At 40.7% G+C, this 26,066-nt stretch overlaps 3 protein-coding genes across 5 annotated transcripts; 2 read left to right on the top strand and 1 right to left on the bottom strand.

Annotated features, from left to right (window-relative positions):
* Positions 1-357: 357 nt before the first annotated feature.
* inka2 (inka box actin regulator 2) lies at positions 358-23,647 on the bottom strand. 3 transcript variants are annotated; one of them, XM_072681613.1, is made up of 3 exons: positions 22,912-23,647; positions 11,916-12,112; positions 358-2,445 (listed from the first exon to the last, which is right to left on the bottom strand). In XM_072681613.1, exons 2-3 carry the CDS (start codon positions 11,985-11,987, stop codon positions 1,291-1,293), a joined length of 1,227 nt encoding a protein of 408 aa, XP_072537714.1. In that variant the 5' UTR covers positions 11,988-12,112; positions 22,912-23,647; the 3' UTR covers positions 358-1,290. The 3 variants fall into 3 exon arrangements, with proteins under 3 accessions (XP_072537714.1, XP_072537715.1, XP_072537713.1); XM_072681614.1 differs by lacking the exon at positions 11,916-12,112; XM_072681612.1 differs by lacking the exon at positions 22,912-23,647 and having other exon boundaries at positions 11,916-12,324.
* On the top strand, positions 14,459-21,698 carry ddx20 (DEAD (Asp-Glu-Ala-Asp) box polypeptide 20). The gene is made up of 11 exons (XM_072681611.1): positions 14,459-14,687; positions 15,213-15,307; positions 15,439-15,607; positions 17,466-17,580; positions 17,753-17,895; positions 17,998-18,136; positions 18,489-18,547; positions 18,663-18,745; positions 18,832-18,937; positions 19,381-19,482; positions 20,043-21,698. The coding sequence occupies exons 1-11, from the start codon at positions 14,492-14,494 to the stop codon at positions 21,239-21,241; spliced, it is 2,406 nt and encodes an 801-aa protein (XP_072537712.1). The 5' UTR covers positions 14,459-14,491; the 3' UTR covers positions 21,242-21,698.
* Positions 22,743-25,810, top strand: LOC140557304 (D(3) dopamine receptor-like). The gene is made up of 2 exons (XM_072681615.1): positions 22,743-23,780; positions 24,927-25,810. The coding sequence occupies exons 1-2, from the start codon at positions 22,785-22,787 to the stop codon at positions 25,068-25,070; spliced, it is 1,140 nt and encodes a 379-aa protein (XP_072537716.1). The 5' UTR covers positions 22,743-22,784; the 3' UTR covers positions 25,071-25,810.
* Positions 25,811-26,066: the final 256 nt, after the last annotated feature.

Here is a 26,066-nt window from a genome sequence, read left to right on the forward strand (position 1 = left end):
CAGCAGATCTATGTTGCACTTATTTAATTTGATTTGAATAGACAACAGATTTTTAACATATGAAGCTACTGTAAATGTGTGTCCTATGTGATTATTTAGCTCACAGTCATCCATTAGCCAATTTGATAGGAAAGAAATTGGAATAATAAAATCAACCATAAAACTACCAATTATCAGAGCATCCCTACTAAAAATTGACACTTTGACAGAGACATTACCCAGCAGTACACGACAATGTCAAGAGCAGCAATAAATCACTCTTCACCTGGAAAACTTTGATCATTTTATAAAATGTAGAAGAGTGAAAAACAAAATAAAATCAAAACAGAATCTTTGATCTGTGAACTACACCACTGGTTCAGTTTTAACCATTTATTACTGCAATGTCCTGAGAGTACTGAGAAAAACACACCACTTCCACATCTTACATGTATATTTCTGTAGAACAGGGCTCACATCCAGAGAGAGCTGTTTGGCATAGATCATAGTGCAGGGGAAATGGGAAACATATGAGGAGTGTTAGTGGTTGGACAGTATTTACACCTATTTTTATTTATTTATTTATTTATTTTAAAATGTGCATACATGACAAGTATACCTGCTTTTCTATAGTTTCTCTCTCCTGCTTCAGAATGATAGATAAGCAGGAGTACAGGTGGTCTGTGATGGGTATTCTTCTTTAAAGTCCTGAGAGATCTTGGCAATCAGTATTGTACATTAGGTAACAGTATTTGAATGGCGATTTGACATCCCTGCTTAAAGAGGCAGAAAATCAATGTGCAGATGGACACTGGTTCATTTGACCCAGCAGGAATAAGCAGCTTGTTTTTTTTCCCCTGAAAGGTACTTCACAAAAAAAAAAAAAAAAAGAAACACAAAGCAATTACTATCAAATTTGATGAAATTATAGTTACACACATCTTTCAGAATACTGTGGTAATACTTTTGAAATGGAGACATGACATGGATGTTTCGGACAAATGTTCAGTGCTATGAAAAACACAAGTCTTCTGAGACCTGCCATTTCCTGCAAACCAAGAAATCAGTCGATCTTTGTCTTTTGAACATCAAGGCTGCTAAGAGTTTTTATACATTGTGCAAGCATGTTCCTGACATGGTATTCATTTTAAAAAGTTTTTTCTTTCGTGCTTTTTTTTTTTTTTTTTAATGCTTTGGTCCTGAGAAGTCTCATAATTTCAGTTCTCTAAACTTCCAGAGTCTCCCCACTAATCCACTTTGTTGTCCTCTGTTTTTTCCTGTGTAATTATCACTGTTTATAATCAGCACCTTTTAAACCCACACTGCAGAGCTGTAATCAAACATGGGCCCCTTTGAACTCCTGATCTCCTCAATGTTGTCTGGTTTTGGCCTGCTTTTCCTGGCTCTCCCACCAGCTCTTGTCCAGAATGGTCTATAGAAGCTTCCTTTTGGCTTGGACCCTTTCATTTTCTTCTTGCCTCTTTTCAACAGTTCTTCTTCCTCATCCTCTGGGGTCAGCCACCCAGGTCTCTCCTTGAGCAGCTTGTCCCGGTCGGGCCGAATGCTTCGCAAGACCTTTTTGAAGATGTTGGTGGTCAGAGAAAGTCGCTTGCAGAACTCCTGAGAGCAGCTGAGGCGCAGTGGATGCCCGGATGCTTCGGCAAGCCTTTCTGCCCTCTCTTCTTCATCTGCTAAGCGGCTCTCCAGCTCAGGCAAGTTCAGCCAGTTGCCCACTAGATCAGCAAAAACATTGTCTCCAAGCACCAAGGGCTGCCTGTTTCGACTATGACTCATTAGAGAGGATGTCCAATCACTAGAGTCGTCTGTGTCGTAGTGAGAAAAATCACTGTCAATGGAGGGACCTTCGCGTGATAGAGTGTCCATTAGGCCCTGAAGCTCTGCCATTGTTGCTGGGTGGAAAGGAGGCCGATTATCCTCAAGCGTGGACCTCGAAGCTGGACGGCAAGAAGCATCAACCGAAGGAGATTCGCACGAATCATGGAAAGAGAAGCTGTCGTCCTCGGAGTTGGAGAAAGAGGCAGAGGTGCAAAGACTTCCTCTATGTTGGGTTCCTCTGGGTTCCTGCCTTCTAGGTACTTGATGTGGAGCCAGCCTAGGGTTCTCCAATGGGGAGCTGGTGAGGAACATAGATGGCTCCATTTCTAGTTCAGACAGACTTGATTCCCTTGTGAAGGAATGTTCCTTTAACCGGTCTGAAATCTGTGTATCCTTTTGTCTGGTTCCTGTGATGTGGTCCAGCTGGTTTGTGAACTGCGTGTTTGAAGCTGTAGGTACGTGAGGGGGGTGCTGAGAGATGTTGGTGGCTGGTGGTTGGTGAGTGGTTTTGCAGGAGATTTGCAGTTGCTCCAGTGCAGTCTGGACCTGTAAGAGTTTCAGCTCCTGCAGAGCTCCCATCATAGAGTTCATCTGAGCCTGGAGACCATCGCCTGCTTCTCTCATGGAGATCTGAAAGTGAAAAAAAAACACAAGACTAGATTATTACATTAACCCCATAATGCTGCAAAATAGAAGTGGGCAACATGATTTTTATAATACGGACCCTCCATATTTCTTAGCATACAGTGGTATTAAGACTGACTGCTTGTTTCATTCTAAAGGGGTTTAGGTGAGCATTTTGGGAGTTCAATGCCACATAAATGGATTTAATTCATTTAATTTAGTGCTGAAAAGCATGTACTCAGTTTTTCATTGCGTTTTTTAAAAACGGCATTATACTATAGATTACATTCAAATGTTTCGAATCATTAAGATGTTTTCTTTTTAATGCAGTTATGCTGCTTGACAATTAAAGTTTGTAAACATCCAGCACCAACTCACTCCAGCGTGTTCATGGTTCGTCATGTCCCACACTCTTTGCTCTTTCCAGCTCCTTTCCCATTAGTAGATTCTCCAACAACATGGATACAGTCATCATTTGCATATTTACTGTATTAATCAATTAACCTAGTATCATGGACCTAATTGTGGGCTGGGCGTTTCATTACACCCCTGGAAAACAGTAGTTCCCACCTTTTGAACAGTAGTGTATAATTCCCATATTGTCCACCCCTACTGCACGGGCCCTGTGACTCTGTAAAGGGTTACCATACTGTAGTCATTAGCATTACATCACAGATCATGTTCAAAGGATAATGAAACGTTAAGACTCCTTTCTTTTACTTTGTGCCATAAAGGTTTGGCAAAACAAGAACTACTGGCATCCTCACACAAAAAGCTTACCATCTGTGCTATGCTAATACGTTCCAAATATCCAAGCAGAATTTGTGGTTGGTAGTGAGCTACCCCTCTGTGGCCTCAGGTTTACCCTAAGGGTAAACCTGGGGTAAACCTAGGAGAAGAACAAAAGAGCAGAGCCCCAGCTTTTGGTTGCGTGGTTTACGCTGGCATTACTCTAATGTCTTACCTAAGCACAGAGTCATGCCAAGAATGAGGGAAAATAACACCTGGATAAAGGAGCCATGTTTAGAGGTGTTTTTTCACACCTGTCACCTGTTCTCTTTTGTATTCCTCTCTTCCACTCAGCATTTGTTCCTCTCTCTGCATGTCTCACACCTGTTATTTGGGTAACTGTATCTTCACATGGCTTGTGATCAAGGAGAAGCTCAAACACTTGCAAGTGGAGAGAGATTCCATATGAAGTGAAGTGTAACACAATCTTTTCTGCAAGATGGTAATAATTCAACAGAGCTAATTAAAGTTGTGCGTGACAATAGCTTAATGCTACATTCACAGGTCAGGATCAAACACCATCTGCATGCAATGACCTCGTATCTCCATTTAGCCATTTTTGTTGTCAAATGTACGTAGTGTCAAAAGTTTCATGATTTACTGGATCAATAGAAATGCTCCAAATTGAAATCTTTTTTAAATATTGTTTTCCTTTCGTTAAGATGGGTTTTGTAGATGCAAGGATATTTATATGACAGTGATGATATAATACCTGAACCAATTGAATGACTTAAAAATGTATTTAATGCAGTAATCTGCTCCAAACTAAATCAATCAACTGTAAATCCCCCTTCCTTTAGCATACATAAATTACACAAAAGGCCAGGCAGTGCTGCCTGTAAAAGACCTCAGCATCTCTTGGATTACAGATCAATAGCTGCCACGGGCCTCAGGCTTGCTGCAAGCTTTACAGCCCCAATAGAATAACCTTGGCTAGACAGAGGAAAATAAGAACAAATTTAAAATAATATTCGGACCAAAAAACAACACTTTTTGAAAGGTACCCAAAGTGATTGGCTAAAAAAATGAAAATAAACGGATAAAGATAAGCAACACTCAAAGGTCTGTTTTCTGTTACCACTCATTTCTGTTAGTGATCAGTTTGCACTGAAAGCTAAAAGATTCACAGCTGACGAGGCCCACAAAAAGCCTGTTCTGACCTGAACATCTTTTCAAGCAGTTTATGTATAGGCCTATATATTTTGACACATATACACACGTACATATGTGTAAAGTCAACATCTCTGCAGTTTTTCATCAACCCACTGCACTGTCGTGGCTAACTAACCCATTCATTCAAAAACAAGCACCACCAGCTTACCTTAAACAGCTTCCCCTGAGCTCTCCCTCTCTCCTTTATGCCTCTTCCTTTCCCTCTCTCTTTCTCTCTCTGGTGTGTATCTGACTGTCAGCCAATCAGGTGACCATCCAAGTAAAGCAACCCATTGATTTTTTTTTTCTTTTCCTGCCCCAGGATACTCAAGATGGCCTGATGGGGGTTGTAGTTTCAACAGCGAAATGGCTAGACAGTGAGTCAAACTTGAAAGCTGAGACATTTCTTATTGCTCATAGTGAATAGGCTTGCGTGAGAGTAAGTGTGTCCATCCAGCCGTCCTGATCTGGAAAGCAATTAAGTGATAATAATACAGAGATTAAAGACACTGTCTATATGCATGTAAACAGTTAATACTGCTTGTTGTGGTCACATTCTTGTAAAAGTGGAGTTAGTGAATTAGGGAAAGCACATACTAAACAGCACTATACACTATAATCTCAGTTTCCTCAAGCTGTGGAAGAAGCTCATATACATAGATCATCCTCAGCCACTGTAATAGGAAGGAAGGGTCAGTCATTTTAACTGGCATGCTCTTTTCTTTACAACATGGCATTTAGAGAACAGTGACTGAAGTGTACTCAGAGATGTACCCTACTGATGGGCCTACTTTCACTAATACAGTAACAGTAAAACAGTAGTAAAAGGGAAGGCCAAATTGAAGGAGAGCAAACGTTAAATGGAAATTAGCTGTGAAGGACATTGACAGTCATTTCCTGAAGACTGTAAGCAGAGAGGTTTTATTAGTGGCAGTTCATTAAATATGTATGCAGGCATGTTGTAGAGTGTTTTTTCGAGGTTGTGGGGGAAACGGTCGCTGGAGAAACGCAGTTCGCTCTGGGTTGTCAATGAAACTACTGTCATCGGCTTTGTGACCTCATAACTGTTTATGACATCACTATGACGGCCTCTGAGCGGCTGTGGTGAAGGTGATGTGGAGAAAGCGTCCTTTGTTTCGAAATGTCAGGATTGCAGAGAAGAATATTTCTAATGAATAGCATGATGGTGTGGTTATGAGCTGGTCAAACGAAGGGCAAAATGAGTCACATTTGTAATTACATTAATCTTATATATTCAAACTCTGTTTATGGCAATTGCTTTATAATAACCTTAACATTCATTTTCAATGTCTGGTGCTAGTCTGTTAGTGAGTTTATTTATTGTTTTTTACACAGCGTCTGTATAGAATGCCTTGTTTCTATCTAGTTTTGTGTCTATATTTTAAGAACATTGAGACACTATGATCCTAGCTTGTGGTCTGGAGTGTTACTATAGTCATGTTGCATATTTTTTTATTGTAATTGCTTCTACTACTTTATGACTACAACTACTAATTATACAGCAGGTTTATCACAGTGGCTGCATCTGAGTGAATAGTAAGATGTGGGATTTCTCTTATAACGTATAACTATTTTTATATATAATAACTATATTTATATATAATAATTATAATTATTCTTGATAAATGTTTTGTCATTACAATTTACATATAAAATGTCTATGCGCAAAGCTCCTAAAATATGATTCTTTTAAAAATGATATTTTTCATAAAAAAACTATTTTTCATAATTGTTTAAATATGTAGTTACTACTACTGAGATCCATAACACCACTTGAAGTTTATTATTGTTATAATTATTATTAATATTAATAATAATATTTTATATAAAAATATTTTTAAATGTATAGCAAAATCACAATATTTTTGGTATAAAAAGTGAAATTCCTAACAGTAAAGCCCCCAAAATCAATATGGCATTAAAATGACATTATTATACTATTTTTTAATACAATATTATTTAGAATAACTTGGTCACAAAATGTTGTAAAAGGGAGAATTGTTATGTTGTCATTTTCACAAGTAAAGATAAATGATGAGTGTGTTTATGAATATTCTAAAAGAAATAATCAACCACAGAAATCTGATAGGAGCTGTTCTGCATGACATCACCAGCCTGCCCTGCTGCACTTTTCTCTGGGATGTGCCCGGGCAGACGGGAGTGTTTGGCAAACGTCACTGCAGAGTTCCAAGACATGACAGATGTGTTTGTGAGTAACATCCCTAAGGCAATCTCACTTCAACTAGTCAGCACTACACACACACACACACACACTCACTCACTCTCCCTCTCCCTCTCTCCCTCTCTAATTTGTCCACATCCTGACAGTGCATATGAACTGACCAGGTCATCAGGCATAGACATTAGTCATCACAAGAGCTTTATCAGTGGATCAATAAATCAGCAGACATATTGATCACTTCTTCTTAATGATAATGATGGTGCCTCTGGGAAGGTTAAGGAGAGTAGAGGTACCTCACTCACAAGCAAATGGCTGGAATAGATGGTGCTGATTGAGAAGGCGGATTACTGAATGAACGAAGGGGAAAAAAACAGATGCAGGTGAATGAATGAAATGAATGGGATTAGGGATCACTCTAATGGCTCTGGTCATTTACATGAGAACGTCATGTTAAAGCTCTAATCAACACGTTTAGCTTCCTTTTGTGTTCTTGATTAAACACAGGGTAATCTTTAGGTCGTTGAAATGCAAAGGACTCTTTCATTCAGATAAATGACTTGAGAATGTTTTCTTCCTTACTCAGGGTTAGGGGAAACAGAATCACATGCTTAAAGAGCAACAAAAGGTGAGTGGATAAGATCAGAATATACAGTATTTGCACAGTGCATAAGAAGCCTAGAAAAATGCTTGTTTATAAGACAAATCCAGGTACATCTAGTTCTATTTTCTATTTTTTTTGTACATTTCTCTCATCAGTACATCTCTAAAAGTAGTAAAATTATTTACTATATGGTTTATATTAGGGCTGCACAAAATATCACTGTTATCAGTGCTACATCAGTGAAGCCTTAATGTGACAATTAAATCAACACTATTTAAGCAATTTACCCTAAAATAACATCTTCAAAAATTCCTGTCATGTTCCACTGACCTATAACAGGGAGAAGAGCATAGCTGTCATTGCTGCTCCAGGCTCTTACCAACTGTAGGAGGAGCCCAGGAGTAAGAAATGGTAAGCTCCATAGTGTTGCTTTAAATTTTAGCCTCCATTACTTTGAACAGATATATTTTACCATTTTCTTTCCGTGGATTTTGTTAAAAAAAAAAAAAAAAAAAAGCTCATTAAGGAATGTCTCTGTCCAGGACTCTCACAGAAGACTGTACTGATTGATTAGGCTCAATTGCATTTTATTCAGCCATATTTTATATCTAAAAGATTATTGTCATTATAAAATAAAAGATATTGTTGTGTGTGTGTGTGTGTGTATATATATGTATATATATATATATATATATATACACACACACACACACACACACACACACACATACATACATATATATTATTTTGTGTGTATATATTACAGTACTGTGCAAAAGCTTAGGGCACCTAATCACATTATTTAAAACCATTTATCTTGACAATTCATTTTTTTACTTGTAAAACTCCAGATCACATTAGAACACATGCAGGTAAACATAAATACAGTAACGAGTAAGAACTTGTTAGGATCTTGTGGAGCTAGTCTAAAGAACCAAGCATGGTTGTTCTGGATGGCCCCCGCCAGGGTGTGAATTTGCTCAATTTCAGCACCAGTTCACCCGATTTAACACTATTAAGCAGTGACTTACCAAACTAGGTGTTGGATGATGACTATACATAATACTAGGTTCCTATGAGAAAAGCTTTGGAGGTGTGTTCTAAGGAACCCAGTGATGAAAAGTCACTACTTTTTGAATGAAGGTATTAGTATTTATATTCTAATACCACTGATTTACTGCATTATTAAACACTAAATTAAACACTAATCTTTGCAGAGTACATCTATATTTCTGTAGTGTTTTAGTGCATTTTAGTCTGAAAGGTCTGAAAAGTATGAAGTTGGGCATAAGAGTCAGCCGTTCATGCTGACCAGGGTGTTGAAAATTCAACTGCATGAAAAAAACTGCTGTGAAGGTTTGACCCACTTTTGCTTCATCGCATGAAAGAGATGAAGAGATAGACAGACAGAGAAACTTTCAGCAAAAACAAAGACCCTCTCGGTTTTCCATCTCATGAAAATTACAAGGATTTTTAACCATTAGGAGTGGGAAATTGATGGCAGTACTCAATATACGCTCATAACGTTAATATAGCATGACTCTTATTGAGCTAGATGAACTGTTTAACTGGACATTTCCCTTGTATATAGTATAAACAACACTTGGCGGAACTGTCAAACCTTGAACCTTGGATCTTGAAATATCTCTCATGAGTGTGTGGCTGCATTGCTCTCTTTAGCTTCAGTTGGGCTAGACTGCCTCCTCTGGCCTGCAGGCTTTAAAGGGAATCAGGATAAAAGGCAGCAGCAATGACGGTTGTAAAACCATGTCTGAGTAGTCATCATATGTACTGCTGGCTTTTCTATGATCCATTCATGGTGAGTCAAATAACAGCAGAACACAGTTATGCAATCATCAAGAGATTAATATGAATTCCAGCATCCAGTGCCAGGCACACTGACCCCAGGCCATAGTGCTCAAAACTGTCACCAGCAGTCATTTTCATTCAGGCAAGGCCATCCAAAAGAATTAACCACGGACCAGCGCTTTGTAGGCAGTGTAGTGAGGATTGTGTGAACTTTCAACTTATAATAAACAATTTTCCCAATATTTGTACATATAGGAAACGACATGAATATGAAAGCATATCCAAGTTGTCTGTCTTTATATCCAGCCTAAGCCAGACGAATTTAGCATGTGACTGATTGGGCCTTAATTTCCTTCTGCTTAGATAAAATGAGCTGTAAAATGTTGGGGTATTCCTTTTAGGAAGACTCAAACTACCATCTAAAGAGTTGCCTCATTCCTCAGTGTATGAGCTGTTCTACACTTCATTCGTGCTTTGTCGATTCGCTTGAGGCGTTTTAAGCTCAGGCGACTGGTAGAGGCAGACATGTCATGGAGTTTTAAGCCAAACTCTGTTTAGGGAACCGCTGGACTACAAAGCCAGTCTTTGTTCCGCTCCGTTCTCTCTAGGCTTATATGATGAGAGCCACCACTCCCACAGTGAAATCTTCACATCTTGGCCAAGATAGAGCAGAGAATGGATTCAAGTACTATCAGACATTCACATCATAGGGGACATTTTCAAGGTGCTGTAAAATGCATTTACTCAGTACTTCAGTAGAGTAGAAATATTAATTATAACTTTGGTTGGGGTGAAAACGGTGAGATGCCTAGCCTAGTTACAGCCCTGTTATTTTGCCCCACAATAAAACCTGTGGCGTTTCCTTTTACAGTGGGCTCTTGAATCATTTGTTTCTGCTCTGCTGTGACTGACTGGGTTACGTCATGTGTCGGCTCAAAAAAGAGATGTAGAATAGCTTTGCATACCAAATCATGGCTTTATTTTTAGCACAGTAACAAGATAATTATGATTTTTTTGGTAATTATGTATAGGTCAGATTCTTATCAGTTAGCTAGAGTTAGCCCTTCTACCAGTGATGCTTTCCCTGGCTGGCTAGGGTTAGCTTTTAGCCTAGCATGTTTACCCACGGCGGCCTTTTCACGAGTGGTGCTCCCCCTGTCGGCTAGAGTTAGCTTTTGGCCTAGCATGAATACCTGTGGTCTGTAGGTGAGGCGTCCCCCAGTCTGCAAGGGTTTTTAGCCTAGCACAGATACCCGTTCACCTCCATATTCTCCTGAAGTGTCCAAATGCGTTCTCACAATCACCGTGTCGTACATTTCAATTTTGGGGGGAGTAGATACATACAAGAGTCATTTGTTACACGACATACGTTGGGTTTGAAATCAGCATGTTTCACAGCTCTGTTTCGGTTCTACAGGAGGTTTATTTGCGTGTTTTGTTTGTAAGTGTTTGAGCTTCGTGGTACGTCAGTTACATGTATCATACTTTCATTCGCTATAAGATAAATATAGTTAAGACAAAAGACTTTAAGAAACTGATGCTTAGATAACGGAAAGATTCTTTCTAGATGAGCAAAAGCCACAACGGACTAACAACGGAAAAAAGATTGCTACCTTCAAGCGCCCTCATACTGAAGTTCATTCTTATGTCTCTGGAGCTCATCGGCATGAGGTGATTCTGCATGAGGTGATTCTGCATGAGGTGATTCTGCATGAGGTGATTCTGTTTTGTTTACTACTGTTTTCTCTGCCAACAGAGAGCACGTATATTTACAATTACTGCAAACAAACACACAGAAGATTATAAGCATTAGGTGGGTGACATTGTTATCCAGTAAGAGTAAATTATTTAAGAGTCATCAAGTCATGTAAGAGTTTGTGGAGGCGTCCATGTGCACTCATCTCATACGATATTTCCAAATCATTTTAAATTAAAGAACCATTAAAGAACCATTGCTGACTGTCATTTTTTTGCTGTCTGTGTTTTGTAAGTTTGCAGTTTTGGCCTACGCTCAGAAAAAGGTCACAGTCTGCACAGGTATCAAACAGCTGCCATCATGGCTTATCGGAGACCTCTGATTGGTCAGGAGGTAGACCGGCAGCCAATCAGCTTCACCCATTTCAAACTTACGGACTGAATACTGCGCGCGGCACCTGCGTCACACCTGCACAGGCGCAAGGGGGCTTCTGGTCCAAATTTCTAAACCCAAAAACTACCCTAAATTACCCCAAACTACCCCAAAACTACCAAAAACTACCCCAAACTACCCCAAATTACCCCCAAACTACCCCAAACTACCCTAAATTACCCCAAATCTACCAAAAACTACCCTAAACTACCCCAAACTACCCTAAATTACCCCCAAACTACCCCAAACTACCCCAAAACTACCAAAAACTACCCTAAACTACCCCAAACTACCCTAAATTACCCCCAAACTACCCCAAACTACCCTAAATTACCCTAAACTACCCCAAACTACCCTAAATTACCCCCAAACTACCCCAAACTACCCTAAATTACCCCAAAACTACCAAAAACTATCCTAAATTACCCCAAAACTACCCTTTCAGACATGCAGACTAAATCCAGACTGCCATGAAGAAGACTACTGCCGGCGAAGGAGGGCGGCCAGCTGCACGTTAGAGCTGCACGTTAGAGCTGCACGTTAGAGCTGCAGGACCCGGTCCAAACTTAAGCTTCACATTTCCACTGTTTAAACAGCCAGGAATCCAGTCTCGGTTTAAACAGGCTTAGATCTCCATACTAGTTTAACACATTCAATAAAATGTGAGTAATGACACTTTCTATGACCAGATTTAGATTTGAGCTTCAGAAAATGCATCGCATACATTATATAATTAAAAATAAATCATACACAAACCTTAACAAAATCACAGCAGTGGAATAATGATATCTTACCATTTCCTGTTTTAACTTTTTCAGACAGTTGTCCATATCCTTGCGCTCAGGCACGCGCTCCATTCTGGACATGTGAGCTAATGACAGGCTGAGAGTCGATGTCCACCAGATCCAGCTGAGGTCTGAGGGGCGAGCTGGGCTCTCTCGGCTTCAGTCTTCAGTCCGCCTCAAACAGTCACTTCTCATCTAACGCGGAGCTTTCAGAGACCCAGAATCACACACACACACACACACACACACACACACACACACACACACACACACCGCTGCGGTTCACTGGAGCTTTCAGATCTGCACTGCATGAGAAGCTACCGACGTTTTCCAGGTCACAGCTCAGCCGTATCACCCTTATCTTCTCTCCAGTCTGAGATGAGAGTGGGTCGCGCTCTCTGCCCGCTGAGATTCACAGAGGGTCTAGCCGGACCCACCGCTGGGGTCTGACTCCACGTGCGGCTTCCAGACCTGCTTTAAAACATCCAGGATGGAGCTAAAAGGGGTTTAACTAACGGTTCTCCGGGTACAAAACCCAGCGAGCTTTAAGGACAGTAGTCAATAGATGATCAATGGACACTTCAGCAGGGGTTCATGCATAAGAATAGACGCGTCTCTATTGTCCCTGAGTCAGCTTTAGGTCCAGTGAATGCACTGAGAGTCACCCTGATTGGATACGAGGTGGTGGGAAAGTTGCTCAGCAGTTTGAACACAAACAACAACATGTGTGATCTTTCAGCAGATCTGTGATCACTATATATCTCAGCTTTACAGGAGAAGGAGGGAAATATAAATATATGAGTGGTGTGGAGATTTGTCAGAAAATAGCAGATATCAGATTAAATCTGTGTAAATGTAAATACTGTATACACTAATGTGGGCTCTGGATGGCTAACCCAACCAGGAACCAGAACGTTTAGCCCATGAGTTCCACATTAGCCCCATGTTTGGATGCCCAACCAGGGTCAGTGAAAGGGACCAGGAAGAGTAAATATAGGCCCCATTTAGGCTATGCACTGCACAAGGGGGCCTAGAAGGGAGCCATGTGAGATTAGGGTAGGGTCTAACGATAGGACCCATTTAAGAAGCCCAACTGGGTCCCAGTAAAAACCAATGTACACGAGCCCAAGGCCACATGCAACCTATATATATATATATATATATATATATATATATATATATATATATATATATATATATACAACATGATGCTGCCACATCCATACTTCATTCTCTCTCTCTCTCTCTCTCTCTCTCTCTCTCTCTATATATATATATATATATATATATATACACAACATGATGCTGCCACATCCATACTTCATTCTCTCTCTCTCTCTCTCTCTCTCTCTATATATATATATATATATATATATACAACATGATGCTGCCACATCCATACTTCATTCTCTCTCTCTCTCTCTCTCTCTCTCTCTCTATATATATATATATATATATATATATATATATATATATACACAACATGATGCTGCCACATCCATACTTCATTCTCTCTCTCTCTCTCTCTCTCTCTCTCTCTCTCTATATATATATATATATATATATACACAACATGATGCTGCCACATCCATACTTCATTCTCTCTCTCTCTCTCTCTCTCTCTCTCTCTATATATATATATATATATATATATATACACAACATGATGCTGCCACATCCATACTTCATTCTCTCGCTCTCTCTCTCTCTCTCTCTCTCTCTCTCTCTATATATATATATATATATATATATATACACAACATGATGCTGCCACATCCATACTTCATTCTCTCGCTCTCTCTCTCTCTCTCTCTCTCTCTCTATATATATATATATATATATACACAACATGATGCTGCCACATCCATACTTCATTCTCTCTCTCTCTCTCTCTCTCTCTCTCTCTCTCTCTATATATATATATATATATATATATATATAAAGAGTCTGCAAGAAAAACCTAAACCTTACAAAAAGCTTCATCTTTCAGTATGACATTGATCTAAAAAACGAGGCCAAAGCTACTCAGGAATGATTAATCAACAAAAAGGTGAAACGTAATCCAATCATGAGGCAGTGGGACTATTTGAAACCTAAAGAACCTGGAGCAAATCTGTGAGCAAAGTGAGCAAAGCTTGTAGACACTTATTACAACAGAGATGAAGCTGATATTACTGATAGGAGAGGTTAAAGACTAATGCAGGCATTTCTTCAGTTTCTAATACTTTTTATATTACCTGTAGACTTTAAAAAGGGTCACTGTTTGTATCTGCATTAGAAAACTGCCGAAGTCTATTACACCTCCCAGTTTTGCAGTACAGATCTGATAGGTATTGTAGGTCAGGTTAAGCTGATGATGTTTCCTGAAGTATGGAGATGCTGAATACTGTACAACCCAGCTCTGTGAAATCGCTTCAATCAGCGCGCCATCGCCATCTAGTGGTCATGTGCAGGCATTGCGGCTGTAGTTGCTCTCCTCTACAGCAGAGGGCGCAGGAACAAACCTCTCGGTTTTGTTCACGTTTACCAGCGAAAAAGTCAAACACCAACAAGTCCGAGCAGAGCAGTGGCGGGCTGTCAGAAACATGGCTGCGCCCAGGAGACAAGCAGCTCATCAGATAGAGACTAGAAAGCGGACAGATGATGTTCTGTCGTCCGATGGAGTGGAGTTCAGTTCTTTACTCCTCTCGAAGCCCGTTCTGGAGGGCCTGTCAGCCTCCGGCTTTCAGAGACCTTCTCCTATTCAGCTGAAGGCGATTCCTCTGGGCCGGTGTGGACTAGGTGGGTATGGAGCTCTCCCACCAATCTGCATAATAAAGATAATACACTCTCTAAATATTGGTTTTAAGATTGTTGGAGGTGTGCTGAGACGTCTAAACCCTTAAATAAAAAAACTGCTTCTTTTACAAAATTATGATTTAAGTGAAGCCTTTCCAACAATTTCAGGACTGATTAACCCAACTGCAGTAGATCATCTTAGTACCTCCTGCATCCACCCCCACCAGAACTGAAGTTTGCTAGACTCTCTTAGTCTGTTTTGGGTGTTTTTTATGTCTAAAATAAAAGGACAGGTAATGTAGTTCTGATTAGCCTGTTTAGACACATGTCTTCAAACTAAATAGCAGTACAGGTTTGTTTTAAACAGACTGGTCTGAATATGATTGGGCTATTTTGTTTAATTCCTGTGGACTCATTTTTTACACAGAAATCTATGTACATTTGTATACATGAGTATAAACTAATGATCAAGGTTTCAGGTTGATGGATGTCTCTCTGAATGTCTCTCTGAATGTCTCTGATTTTTAGATCTTATAGTTCAGGCAAAATCTGGCACAGGAAAGACATGTGTGTTTGCCACCATTGCTCTGGACTCTCTGGTACTGGAGAATGCTGCCACACAGGTAATGTTATTATTACTGCTATTGTTATTATTGTTATTATTGGTTTTGTTGTGGTTGTTGTTGTTGTTGTTATTAGTATGATTTTGTTCAGTGTAGTTTTCCAAATATTGAAAAGTTACTCTCTCCCTCAGGTTCTTGTATTGGCACCAACCAGAGAAATTGCTGTTCAGATCCATTCAGTGGTCATGGCTATAGGCAGTTCCATGGAGGGATTGGAGTGCCATGTGTTTATTGGTGGTCGCCCTGTCAGTCAGGACAAGCTCCATCTGAAGAAATGCCACATTGCTATTGGGTCACCAGGTAGGTGTGCATAAAACACAGAGTTAGACTGGTTCTTAGAATCTAGGCTATGGACAGATGCTCCACTTTGAGATCTTCATGAAGGTCTTAATGGATGGGGCTTCTTGGGTCTGTTCTATCTGGAAGAACTGATTTGGTATCTTCTAAACAGCTTTAAACCAGACCAAGTCTTAAGTCTTTAATTTAAAAAGTTCCCTTTTCAAAATGAAAAGTTTCCTAAACGTTTGTGAAGTTAGGTGAAGGTACACTGTGAACATTAGTTTCTTTGAAGTTGCTCCCCTCCTACAAAACATCATTCATATATTACCACATTGTTCTCAAACAAGCTTTGTAAGCTTAGCTGGCAAACAAAACACATTCTGAGCATGATCTACTTTCAGAATAGCTCAGTTTTCATCATCAACTATTGCACCACGTTTTTACAGGGTTGGCAAACTGTGATATAATTTCTTTCATGAAAATACGCTGCAATTCTCTCAATTCTCATCTTTTAACACCTTTTAATAAAGGACGTGCGTTTGTGCCCTGGCGTCTGCATTTGTATTTAATTGGGGTTAATTTGGGTTGTGTTATGTCCGCTCAACAATCTAATGGAACTAATGAACAAATAAATGGAATGAAGCTAAATTGACTTAATAGAACCAGAAAAAAAACATTATCAAAAAATGTAATCTTTACTGCTGTGTTCAAATCCATGGGGGGAAACAAGGGGATAATCCACCTGATAACGCACAGACGTTTAGTGACCACTGCAGATTCTCAGTGTATTGTTGAATACATAGAAAAAACAGTTGTTAAAAACAGTATGTTTTTAAAAGTGTTGCTTTGAGGAAATTGATGTTGACAAATTAATTCTAAATCATTAATTAAACAGTTCATCTGATTCTAATTTATTCTGCAGGATAGTACCTGGTGAAGAGAAAAAGATTTGTATATTCACATATAAAAAACATTTATAAAGCCCCCCAGCACTGAGCTCAATCCAGAGAACAACGTTTAAGTTGGGGAGTTGAAAATGAGGTGGGGTGGTTATGACCTCACTCATGCTCTTGTTGCTGAATTCAATCAAATTCTCACAGCAAGTCTCCAGAATCTGGTAGAAATAGAAAGCCTTCTCAGGGCAGTTGAGATTTCAACAAACACAGACAAAAAATACTAAATAAAAAAATAAGCTTTTATTTCAGAAAAAAACAATAAATGAGCAGGTGTCCCAATACTTTTGTCTATATAGTGTATATCCCATTAACATGCACAGTTTTTTCAAAAATTCATTTTGCTAGTTCCTTCAGCTTACGGGCTTTTGTGCTGTAAGCTTCTTTTGTGAGAACGCTGTGAGCGAGGGAATTTTGGGTGAGTTTGGGTGGCTTGGTCAGTCCCCTTTCTGATATGTGGAGTCAGGAATGGTTGATGACCGGGCTAAGAGGGAGGGGACGAGGAGGTGGAAGATTGGGCAGACTTTTAGACATGTGCTCAAGGCAGAAATGTTAGTTTAGGGAGAAGGGGCTTTGAGCATGTTCCTCCTCCCAAAATTCAGTTATTTCATAACTCCACTTATTGCTCTCGCAAAAATTCTCTCAAAAAAGAGAGCAGTGATTTCCTGCTTCTCGGCTTTGTATCTGAATCATATCAGGATCATCAGATAATTGTAAAAAATTAAACATATTAGTGAAAAACTACTATTTGAAGGGTGGACTATTTAGGTGACTCTGGGTTAAAAGATCTGCTTTTTTTACTCTTCCACAAATAAAATGACATTTAATTACATTTAGATTTACTGCAAAAAAAGGTTCTGCAAGCTGAAGCACTGATCTCCAGTGGATTGATTGATGAAGAGCTGTGTGTATTCTTGTTGTTGAAGGGCGTATAAAGCAGCTGATAGAATTGGGTGCTCTGCTGACAGCGAGTATCCGGCTGTTTGTTCTTGATGAAGCAGATAAACTGCTGGAGGAGGGCAGCTTCCAGGAGCAGATCAAGTGAGAAACAAATGCACACACACACACACACACACACACACACACACACACACACACACACACTTAATTACCATGCTTCTGTTCTGTGTTCCTTAATAATGCATGATTTACAATTCAGCACCATTGTGAGTCTGACTGCTGTGCAAGTGAGCTTGCTCTCTTTGTGTTTCAGCTGGATTTTCTCTTCTCTGCCGCTGAATAAACAGATGTTGGCACTCTCTGCCACTTACCCAGAATCCTTAGCACAGCACCTGTGCAGGTACATGCGAGAGCCGACGTTTGTGCGGCTTAACCCCACTGACCCCGGACTTATCGGTAAGGCTGCAGGTCCTCTCTTCTCATAGGGCTTCAGTTATTTAGTGTAAAAGACTAAAGATGGCCTAAACTATAATTCTCATTCCTCTCTTTTCTCTGCAGGCCTGAAGCAGTACTATAAGCTGGTGCACTCACATGCTCTGCCGCATAAGACCTTTGAGGAAAAAGTGCAGAATCTTCTAGAGCTCTTCAGTAAAATTCCCTTTAACCAGGCACTGGTCTTCTCCAATCTGCACACAAGGTTTGAATGTATATTGTTTTCACAATAAATGTTAGAGGCTGCCTTTGCAGCCACATTCACTCATCATTTATTGCTAAAGTCATTATGCTGCAGTGCTGCCAGCCCAGTGTAGATTATCTGTTAATATGTTGGACTAGTATGAGGCTTGTTTTTCTTCTTGTTATGCAGTGAATAATCAAAGAGAAATGAATGCCTTCATATTCCCTTCAGCTGTATAATGAATAATGCATGTTTGTGCCATGAATGAGAGAAATGCTTGTTTGTGTGGGGAATCTCTGTGCAAGTAAGTTCTGTATTATGAAATGTATTAAAAAATGTATTCGCTGTACTGATCGGATGTGTTTGTTTGCAGAGCGCAGCACCTGGCTGATGTTCTTTCTTCTAAAGGCCTGCCCTCAGTCTGCATTTCTGGTCAGTGTCTGGCTCTTATTAAACGTAGCTGTTTGTATATGGGAATCTTCTCAACGCTTTTGTCTATGTGTGCAAATACAGAATTGAACTTCTCTTTTTGTTTGTGTGCTTTTAGGTAGTTTGAGTCAGGAACAGAGGTTGGAGGCGATGTCGAAGCTGAAACAGTATCAGTGTAGAGTTCTCATCTCCACTGATCTGGTAAGTAGTGGTATGTGTGAACGCTATCTAATGCCTGTAATTTAAACAGTCAAACATGCTGTTCTTTTTGTATTGTCTTCTCTCAGACCTCCCGAGGTATAGACGCTGAGAAAGTGAATTTGGTGATTAACCTGGACGTTCCTCAGGACTGGGAGACGTACATGCACAGGATTGGGCGTGCAGGACGCTTCGGTCAGTCTCTGTCCCTTTATTCCTCAAAGAGTGTACAGTGGGGGTGCCCAGACATTTTTCCTTTGAAAGAGCCAAAGTGTTGTTACATCTGTCTAGGGCAGCTTTCTGGTGGGCAGCTTGAATTGTCCAGAAGTAAGCTTTGTCTAGAAGACCTTGGTTGTTTTTGATAGTGTGGCTTTATTAATATGCTGTGGAAACCTGACTCCAGCGGAGGTGGGATGCTAATGTTGAATATGTTGGAAGTGCAAATTGAGGTTCTACACCTATTCTGGTACAATAAAAAGTAGATGCATCCATTTTGTTTGCTTTACATACATTATATTTACATGAAATTTGTTGACATTTACAGGGGCAAAATGCAATGAAATAATCTGATTAGTCTAATCTAGTGTTTTTTTTAATTATTTAAAATAATAATAATAATAACTGTGCTTTTGTCTTAGGCACTCTGGGGATTGCTGTGACCTATTGTTGCCATGGAGAAGAGGAGAACAAGATGATGGCCATTGCTCAGAAGTGCGGCCTGACTCTCGACCAATTACCAGGTAATTGTTCGGCTCATTCGCATGCACATGTCCTTGCCCTTTTTTATTTTAATCTTATCGTAACATTCCCTTTTAGTCAGTCGTAGGTTTCCTGTGAACTTTATTAATTCATAATATATTCATATTATTTATATGTTCTACAGCTCGTCAGTTTAGGATCTAATTGCCCAAGGCTACCATATTGGTATAGTTGTATATGTTTGTCTAACCAATTGGAATTTATTGTATGGAAATCATGGTATGGTCAAACGTATTGGGACACCTGCTCATGGGTCTTATTTTTTCTTCTCAAAGCAAGGGTATTAAAAATAGTTTATCCTGCTTTCTTTGGAGTAACTGTCTCTACTGTCCAGGGAAGAAGGCTTTCTACTACAGTTTGGAGCATTTCTGTGAGAATTTGATTGCATTCAACAGTACTTCTTCAGACAAGTGTCTGTCTGTGTCTGTCAGCAATAGGTACAACTTAATGTAGCTGAATACATTCATTAGAAGGGGTAACTGCAAACACTTGGATTTCTTTTGGTTAACTGTGTTTGATCTGTCTCTACCATTTTGCCCAGATCCAATTCCAGCCAGTCTCATGGAAGAGCAGTGTGACTGGGGCGTTTCTGTCCAGACTCCTTCAAAATCTGACCTTACATTTACTCTGGAGCCCAAAGTGGACAGAAAGAAGCGAGCCACATCTGAACAAGCAGCCTCCAAAACCTCCAGACAGCCTCAGCGCACATCCTCCACTAAAGATCAGCCTGAGCGTCATAGTTCAGCTAACAGTAGCGAGCGGAAGAAGAGCAAGAAGCTTGCTGCAGACGCTGTTGGTCTGGTGCCTTTCTCTAGAGCAGGAGCCCCTGTCCCAAACCCAGAGCCTTCCTCAGCTCTCACCAGAGCAGAAATGCAAGAAGCTCTACCCAAAATCCCTCCCCTTCCATCCTTCAAGGCCCCAGCACAGGTGTCCATGACATTTGCAGAAGCTGTGGCTGACTTTGAGAACTTCATCACGGCTGGACCTGGTCGAACTGTTGAAATCATAAGACAGTATGGAGGTCGTGATGAAGGAACCTCTCTGTTTAATGGCCAGTACATAAACCATGTTGATGTTAATGATGATGATGATGATGCTGACTTTGCTTCTCCTGAGCCGTGTACTCAAGATAAAAAGCCTTCTCCTCCATCTAAAAGGTCAGCAGATCCAGTCTCTCATCCCACTCCCTCTTGTTTGACCTCTGACAGCTCCTCTTCTTCAGAGAGCGAATCTGAGATGGAGACAGAGCTAAAAACTGATGCTTCGGCATCTAGCTCACTGTCCAGTGCCCCACAGAAGCAAGACCGTTTCAGATATCCACAGCCACTTGGTGCATCAAAGCGCATCACTGAACCAATCCCATTCACAGCCAGTACATCAAAACAGCCCCTTCAATCCAGGCAGAGTCTGACCAAGCCTCAGATCAAGGCTCATCCTCCTCATCCTCATTCTCACGTTCATCGCCACCAGTATTCAAAGTCAGAGCCTGAGAAAAAGAGGGGATGGAAGGCAGCCAGGGCAGATGAAGCTAGCTGGAGGAAGCTGAAAGCAAGAGAGGAGGAAGAGGAAGGTTCTGAGAATGAGGAGGAAGATGAACAGGACTACTGGAGAACATATTACCAAGCATGGGAGGATTATTACAGCTCTCACAGTTCAGCCTATTACTATCATTCACCCTATAACTGGCTGGCAGCATACCACATGAACACAGTCTACATGATGGAAATGATGAAACGCTGATGCTACACTGGAGTCCTTGTGTAAAACGGGTCCCCAGGAGGTCTACATTTTGATCCGTCGTTGGTAGTTGGCAAATAGCAAAACTGTGGACTGTCTAGGTCTCCCTGAGGATCGGTTTGGAACTCGCTAATCGAGAGACAAGAGGAGTCGGTGTTAAATGTGTCAGACTTTTGAAATGAGTTCTTTGAACGTGATGAGGCTTGATGTAATATTCAAGGTTTGCTTATAGTCAAGAGTAAAACATCCTCCCAGGTATATCACTGTGTATTAGACCATTAGACCTCTGTGTCCTACGGTGGGGTTCAGATTGACGATGATCCTCCTGAGTGGCACAGCTGTTCCCCTGATCACCAGGAGATCAGACTGCATTGTTTTTTAGGGTGTTTAAAAAGAAGGTTTTGATGAACCTCTCTGTGTATTTGTAAAATCACCTAGTAATAAAGATTTCCTTACAATGCTTTTGTTAAGTCATTCATCATAACCACATTAAGGCAGTATTTTTTTGAAGAGCTTGCATGAATGTTGTTTTTCAGGAGGGATTGGTTATGCTATTTAAGTGCCTTTACCTGGTTCTAGAAGGTAATCAGAATCCCCCTATATGTACTTTATAGCGTTATAGCAGCGCTTGATGAAGTGATGCTGCACTGATTACCCATAATCAGGACGGGCTCTCCCAATCAAGCAAGGGCCTCCGTTCCCACCTCTTGTTCTCTAATTAGAGAAAGGGGGAAAATATAGCTCGACTTGACCTCAGTGTCCTTCTGGACCAATTTCTGATGTTTCTTGCCAATGCAGATACATTGATGAAATACAGACATTGGGTTAATCTACCTGGGTTAACCATTTTGGAGCCTATCCTTCAAATAAAAAGTAAAAGAAAAATATATAAATAAGTAGTTAAAAGAAAAAAGCAACTCTAGGAAGAATTCCTTTCTTAAGACATTTTTGTGAATCCAGCGCCGGTTCCTGGAGGTGATTCACATCTACTAAAAATGAAAACTAATCTAGTTAGTTATGACGCTACATTGGGACTGGGATTACGGAAGCCTGATTCCAGTTCAGCATGTTTGTTTATACAATGTCATTTATATAGGGCTTTTAAAAACAGATGATGTAGCAAAAGAGAGCCATGTCTGAGCCCCAAGTGAGCAAACCAATAACAAAAAGCAGAAGCTTAATAGTAATTAGATGTGTAAGATGTATGAACACTTCTCACATGACTAATCAGGTGTCCTGAGCAGTTCAGTCCCCCCAGAGCTGAAATGAAACCCACCCCACTGATTGCAGCATTGTTGAAATTACTCAGGAATTAGTATGTAGGGAACAGAAGGAGAGCATGAATAGCTGAAGTGGGAACTTGGATGGCTGATCTGTAGCAAATAAGAAGTTCAGGGAGCCCTTAAGGCGGGCAGATGACGTCGCATCTGTGGGTCGTCCCTTCTAGATGCAAATGACCGAATGTTGTCAGGGAGAAGTCAGAGGTAAGCAGAAGCTCGTAGAGCATCTTACTAATTATACCATGTAGAGCAATCAGGCGCGTGCGATGGGGCACAGCTGGGATATTAACGGGACCGGACCCTGTAGAGAAAAGCAGGACGGCTCACGAGTGCTACTAGTGAACTGCACCCTGCTTGGGTTCATTTTTATGGTCGGGGTCTCGAGCAACTTACTTGTCTGCTGGCTTGCATTCCGAATTAAAGCTCTGCAGACCACCAACAACGCGCTCCTGGTGCATTTGGCTGCGGGGGATTTTCTCAGGTGTTTGCTGGACTCTCCTCTGTTTCTAGCCTCTTTGGTGTGGGGGGAGAGGCGCGGTCAGGCTGGCTTCAGGCTTTGCTTCGTCCAGCAGTTCACCTTCGCGCTCTGCAGTTGCGCGCAGCTGCTCAGTTTGGTGGCCATCAGCGTGGAGAGATACCAAGCCATCGCCTTCCCCTTTAAGACCCAGAGGAAGAACGAGCGAATGCGGACCTGGATTCTGCTCATTTGGTTGGTCTCTTTCTTCATAGCGGCTCTCTCCCTCACTTTGAGCCGAGACCCTTTGTCTTACATGATGTGTGCCCACCTCAGCTCGCCAAAGTTCCACACGGACCCCTTTGGCGCACGCGTCTTGGTGCCCATCTGGACTTTGTCCATCACTGTTATAACCGTCCACTACCTTCGAATCTTCGTGGTGGTGAGGCAGCACGCCAATAAGGTCTTTGACTCGGGTGTTCTGCCCAGAGCGTCAATCGCGAGCCCTGGGCCAGGCTGGCCGAGCGTAGTCGCTTCAGCACCGTGGACAGCGCAGGCAGGGCCGCTCCTAGTTGAATCGAGCGCAGGCGCAGAGGGAGGGGCGCAGTGGCAAGAGCCAGACACGCCCCCAGGGATAGTGGGCGCGGTGTGCGTCCTCACCCCCAAAGCCAAAGAGCTTGGCAAGAAAAGACTGGAGGGCAAGCTGGCCAAGCGGCTGGGCTACATCATCACAGCGGTCGTCCTCCTATGGCTCCCTCTGGTGCTGAGCCTCGTACTCCAAGAGTTTGTAGACTGCGCCAAAAGCTGCGTGAGTACTACCTGAGCGGGATGTGATGCTACAGTACTGAGGTGTGATATAGTATAGTAGAGTATAGAAGTGTCGACTAGCCAAAACCCACTGGAGTTGTAACATCAATGAAAAATCAATCCATCCATCTTCTTATCCAGGAATCTCCCTGGATCGGGCATCAGTTCATCAGAGTTTATGAAAAATTATTTAAATAAAAGTGAAAGTGTGTTTTTTCAGAAACAACTGAGCAACACAGGAAGATCAATGCATGCTTTTGTAACTAGCTGGCTAGACTACTGTCTGATCTACCACAGACTACAGTTAATTCGGCTGCAGGAGAGCTCAGATCATGCCTAGTTTAAAGTCTTTACACCTTTGCTAGTTTTCTTATTGATTTATTTTTTAAATCAATAAGAAATAAGAATAAAGATCACTCTGATTCTTCCCTCTTCCAGGAGTTCCTTAAAGCAGGACAACATGTTTAGGTAATGCTGTTTTAACCATTATGGTCCAAACCACTGGAACCACTGGAGGCTTCCAGAGGAGCTGAAAATACTGACCTTTTTAAAAGCAAACCAAAATCCCAGAACCTATTAATTCAGTTCTTGATTTTCAGTTATTTTTTACTTACTTTATGCTATTTATTTTTATTCTATTTACATTTCTACATTTTATTACTGATCAATTTCTATTTTCAATTCATTTATATTTTACAAACATTTTACATTTTTAAAAGCTTTACATAATACTTATACTTATACTACTTAATACAATAAATTTCTAATAATAAAAATAAAAATAATAATTTATATTATTATTCGTTTATCTTACTATTCATCTCTGTCTTTTTTATTGTAAGTGTTTGATTTATTGTATTGCTTTGTTAGTCACTTGTAAAGCACTTTAAATTTCAGTCTGATTTGTCTGTAAAGTCTGTAAGGAGATTTCCTCATATGGAGACTCAAAGTTTCAATATATACCACTGTCCATATTCCCCAAACACTGAAACCAAACAGCTGAGCACAGGCTGTTTCATATAATTTTTTTGTGATGTCACAAAACTCCCCAACACATTTACCTGGCCTGGCCTGTTGGGGCTGTTTTGAGGAAGTTTTAAGAAAAGTTCTAATTGTATTTACTGTGTGTGTGTGTGTGTGTGTGTAGGATTGGCTGCTGTGTGATCTGTACTCTTCTGCCTTGGTGGTGTCTTGTGTTCCCGCTGCTGTGGATCCGCTCATTTACACACTGCTGCAACGCCACTTCCGCACACAGCTGCGCAATCTTTTCAGCGCCAAGCCACACTGCTGACCACTGACTGGATATTCGACCTCTCACACTGCTGAGCACTGACTGGATATTCACCCTCTCACACTGCTGAGCACTGACTGGATATTCGACCTCTCACACTGCTGAGCACTGACTGGATATTCACCCTCTCACACTGCTGACCACTGACTGGATATTCAACCTCTCACACTGCTGACCACTGATTGGATATTCAACCTCTCACACTGCTGACCACTGACTGGATATTCACCCTCTCACACTGCTGACCACTGACTGGATATTCAACCTCTCACACTGCTGACCACTGACTGGATATTCAACCTCTCACACTGCTGACCACTGACTGGAGGATCATTTTCTGAAGCAGAACTGTCTTGTGATCTTTACTAAATCAAAAATCAGTCACTATTGATTATTTATTTATTTACTCTATATTGGAACAGACAGCAAGTAGACACCAGCAATGTGAAATCTAGCCCTTTAAAATGTGCACACGACAAGTGTACTTGTAAAGAGGTTCTTATATTACCTGTTATCTGTTCTAAACTTTGTGACCTCTAATATATTTAGCTTCATGCCTTTATATATTTATGTGTATATAGATCTACACCCTGGCCTTCACAGCTTTTGATTCTTTCTTATAATTAATTTTGTGTTACTGATTTATCAGACCTATTTTTCATTAGTATTCTATTGTCATTTATGCAAAACTATAATCATAGATTCAGGAAAAGTAAGAAAACGTCAAGGAATGTCAGAATCTTTGTGACAACTGTGTAAGTGGCTTTTATGGAGTAATTTCTACTAAAGAAGGTTTGGTGACTAAGGCCCATTGATTCCATACTTCTGAACACTACATCACACTCACAAGCATTATTATGTGAATCAACAGTGAAGTCGTCAACTGCCGCCAGTGCAGCATGTTGGACAGCCAGGTGTCCACTGCACCAGGTAACAGATGCCTGAGCCAGCCAACAACGCTTAAGAGCGATGAAGAGAGAGAGAGAGCACGGACAA

The sequence above is a fragment of the Salminus brasiliensis genome, chromosome 6 (assembly GCF_030463535.1).
Source record: "Salminus brasiliensis chromosome 6, fSalBra1.hap2, whole genome shotgun sequence".
NCBI classification, from domain to species: domain Eukaryota; kingdom Metazoa; phylum Chordata; class Actinopteri; order Characiformes; family Bryconidae; genus Salminus; species Salminus brasiliensis.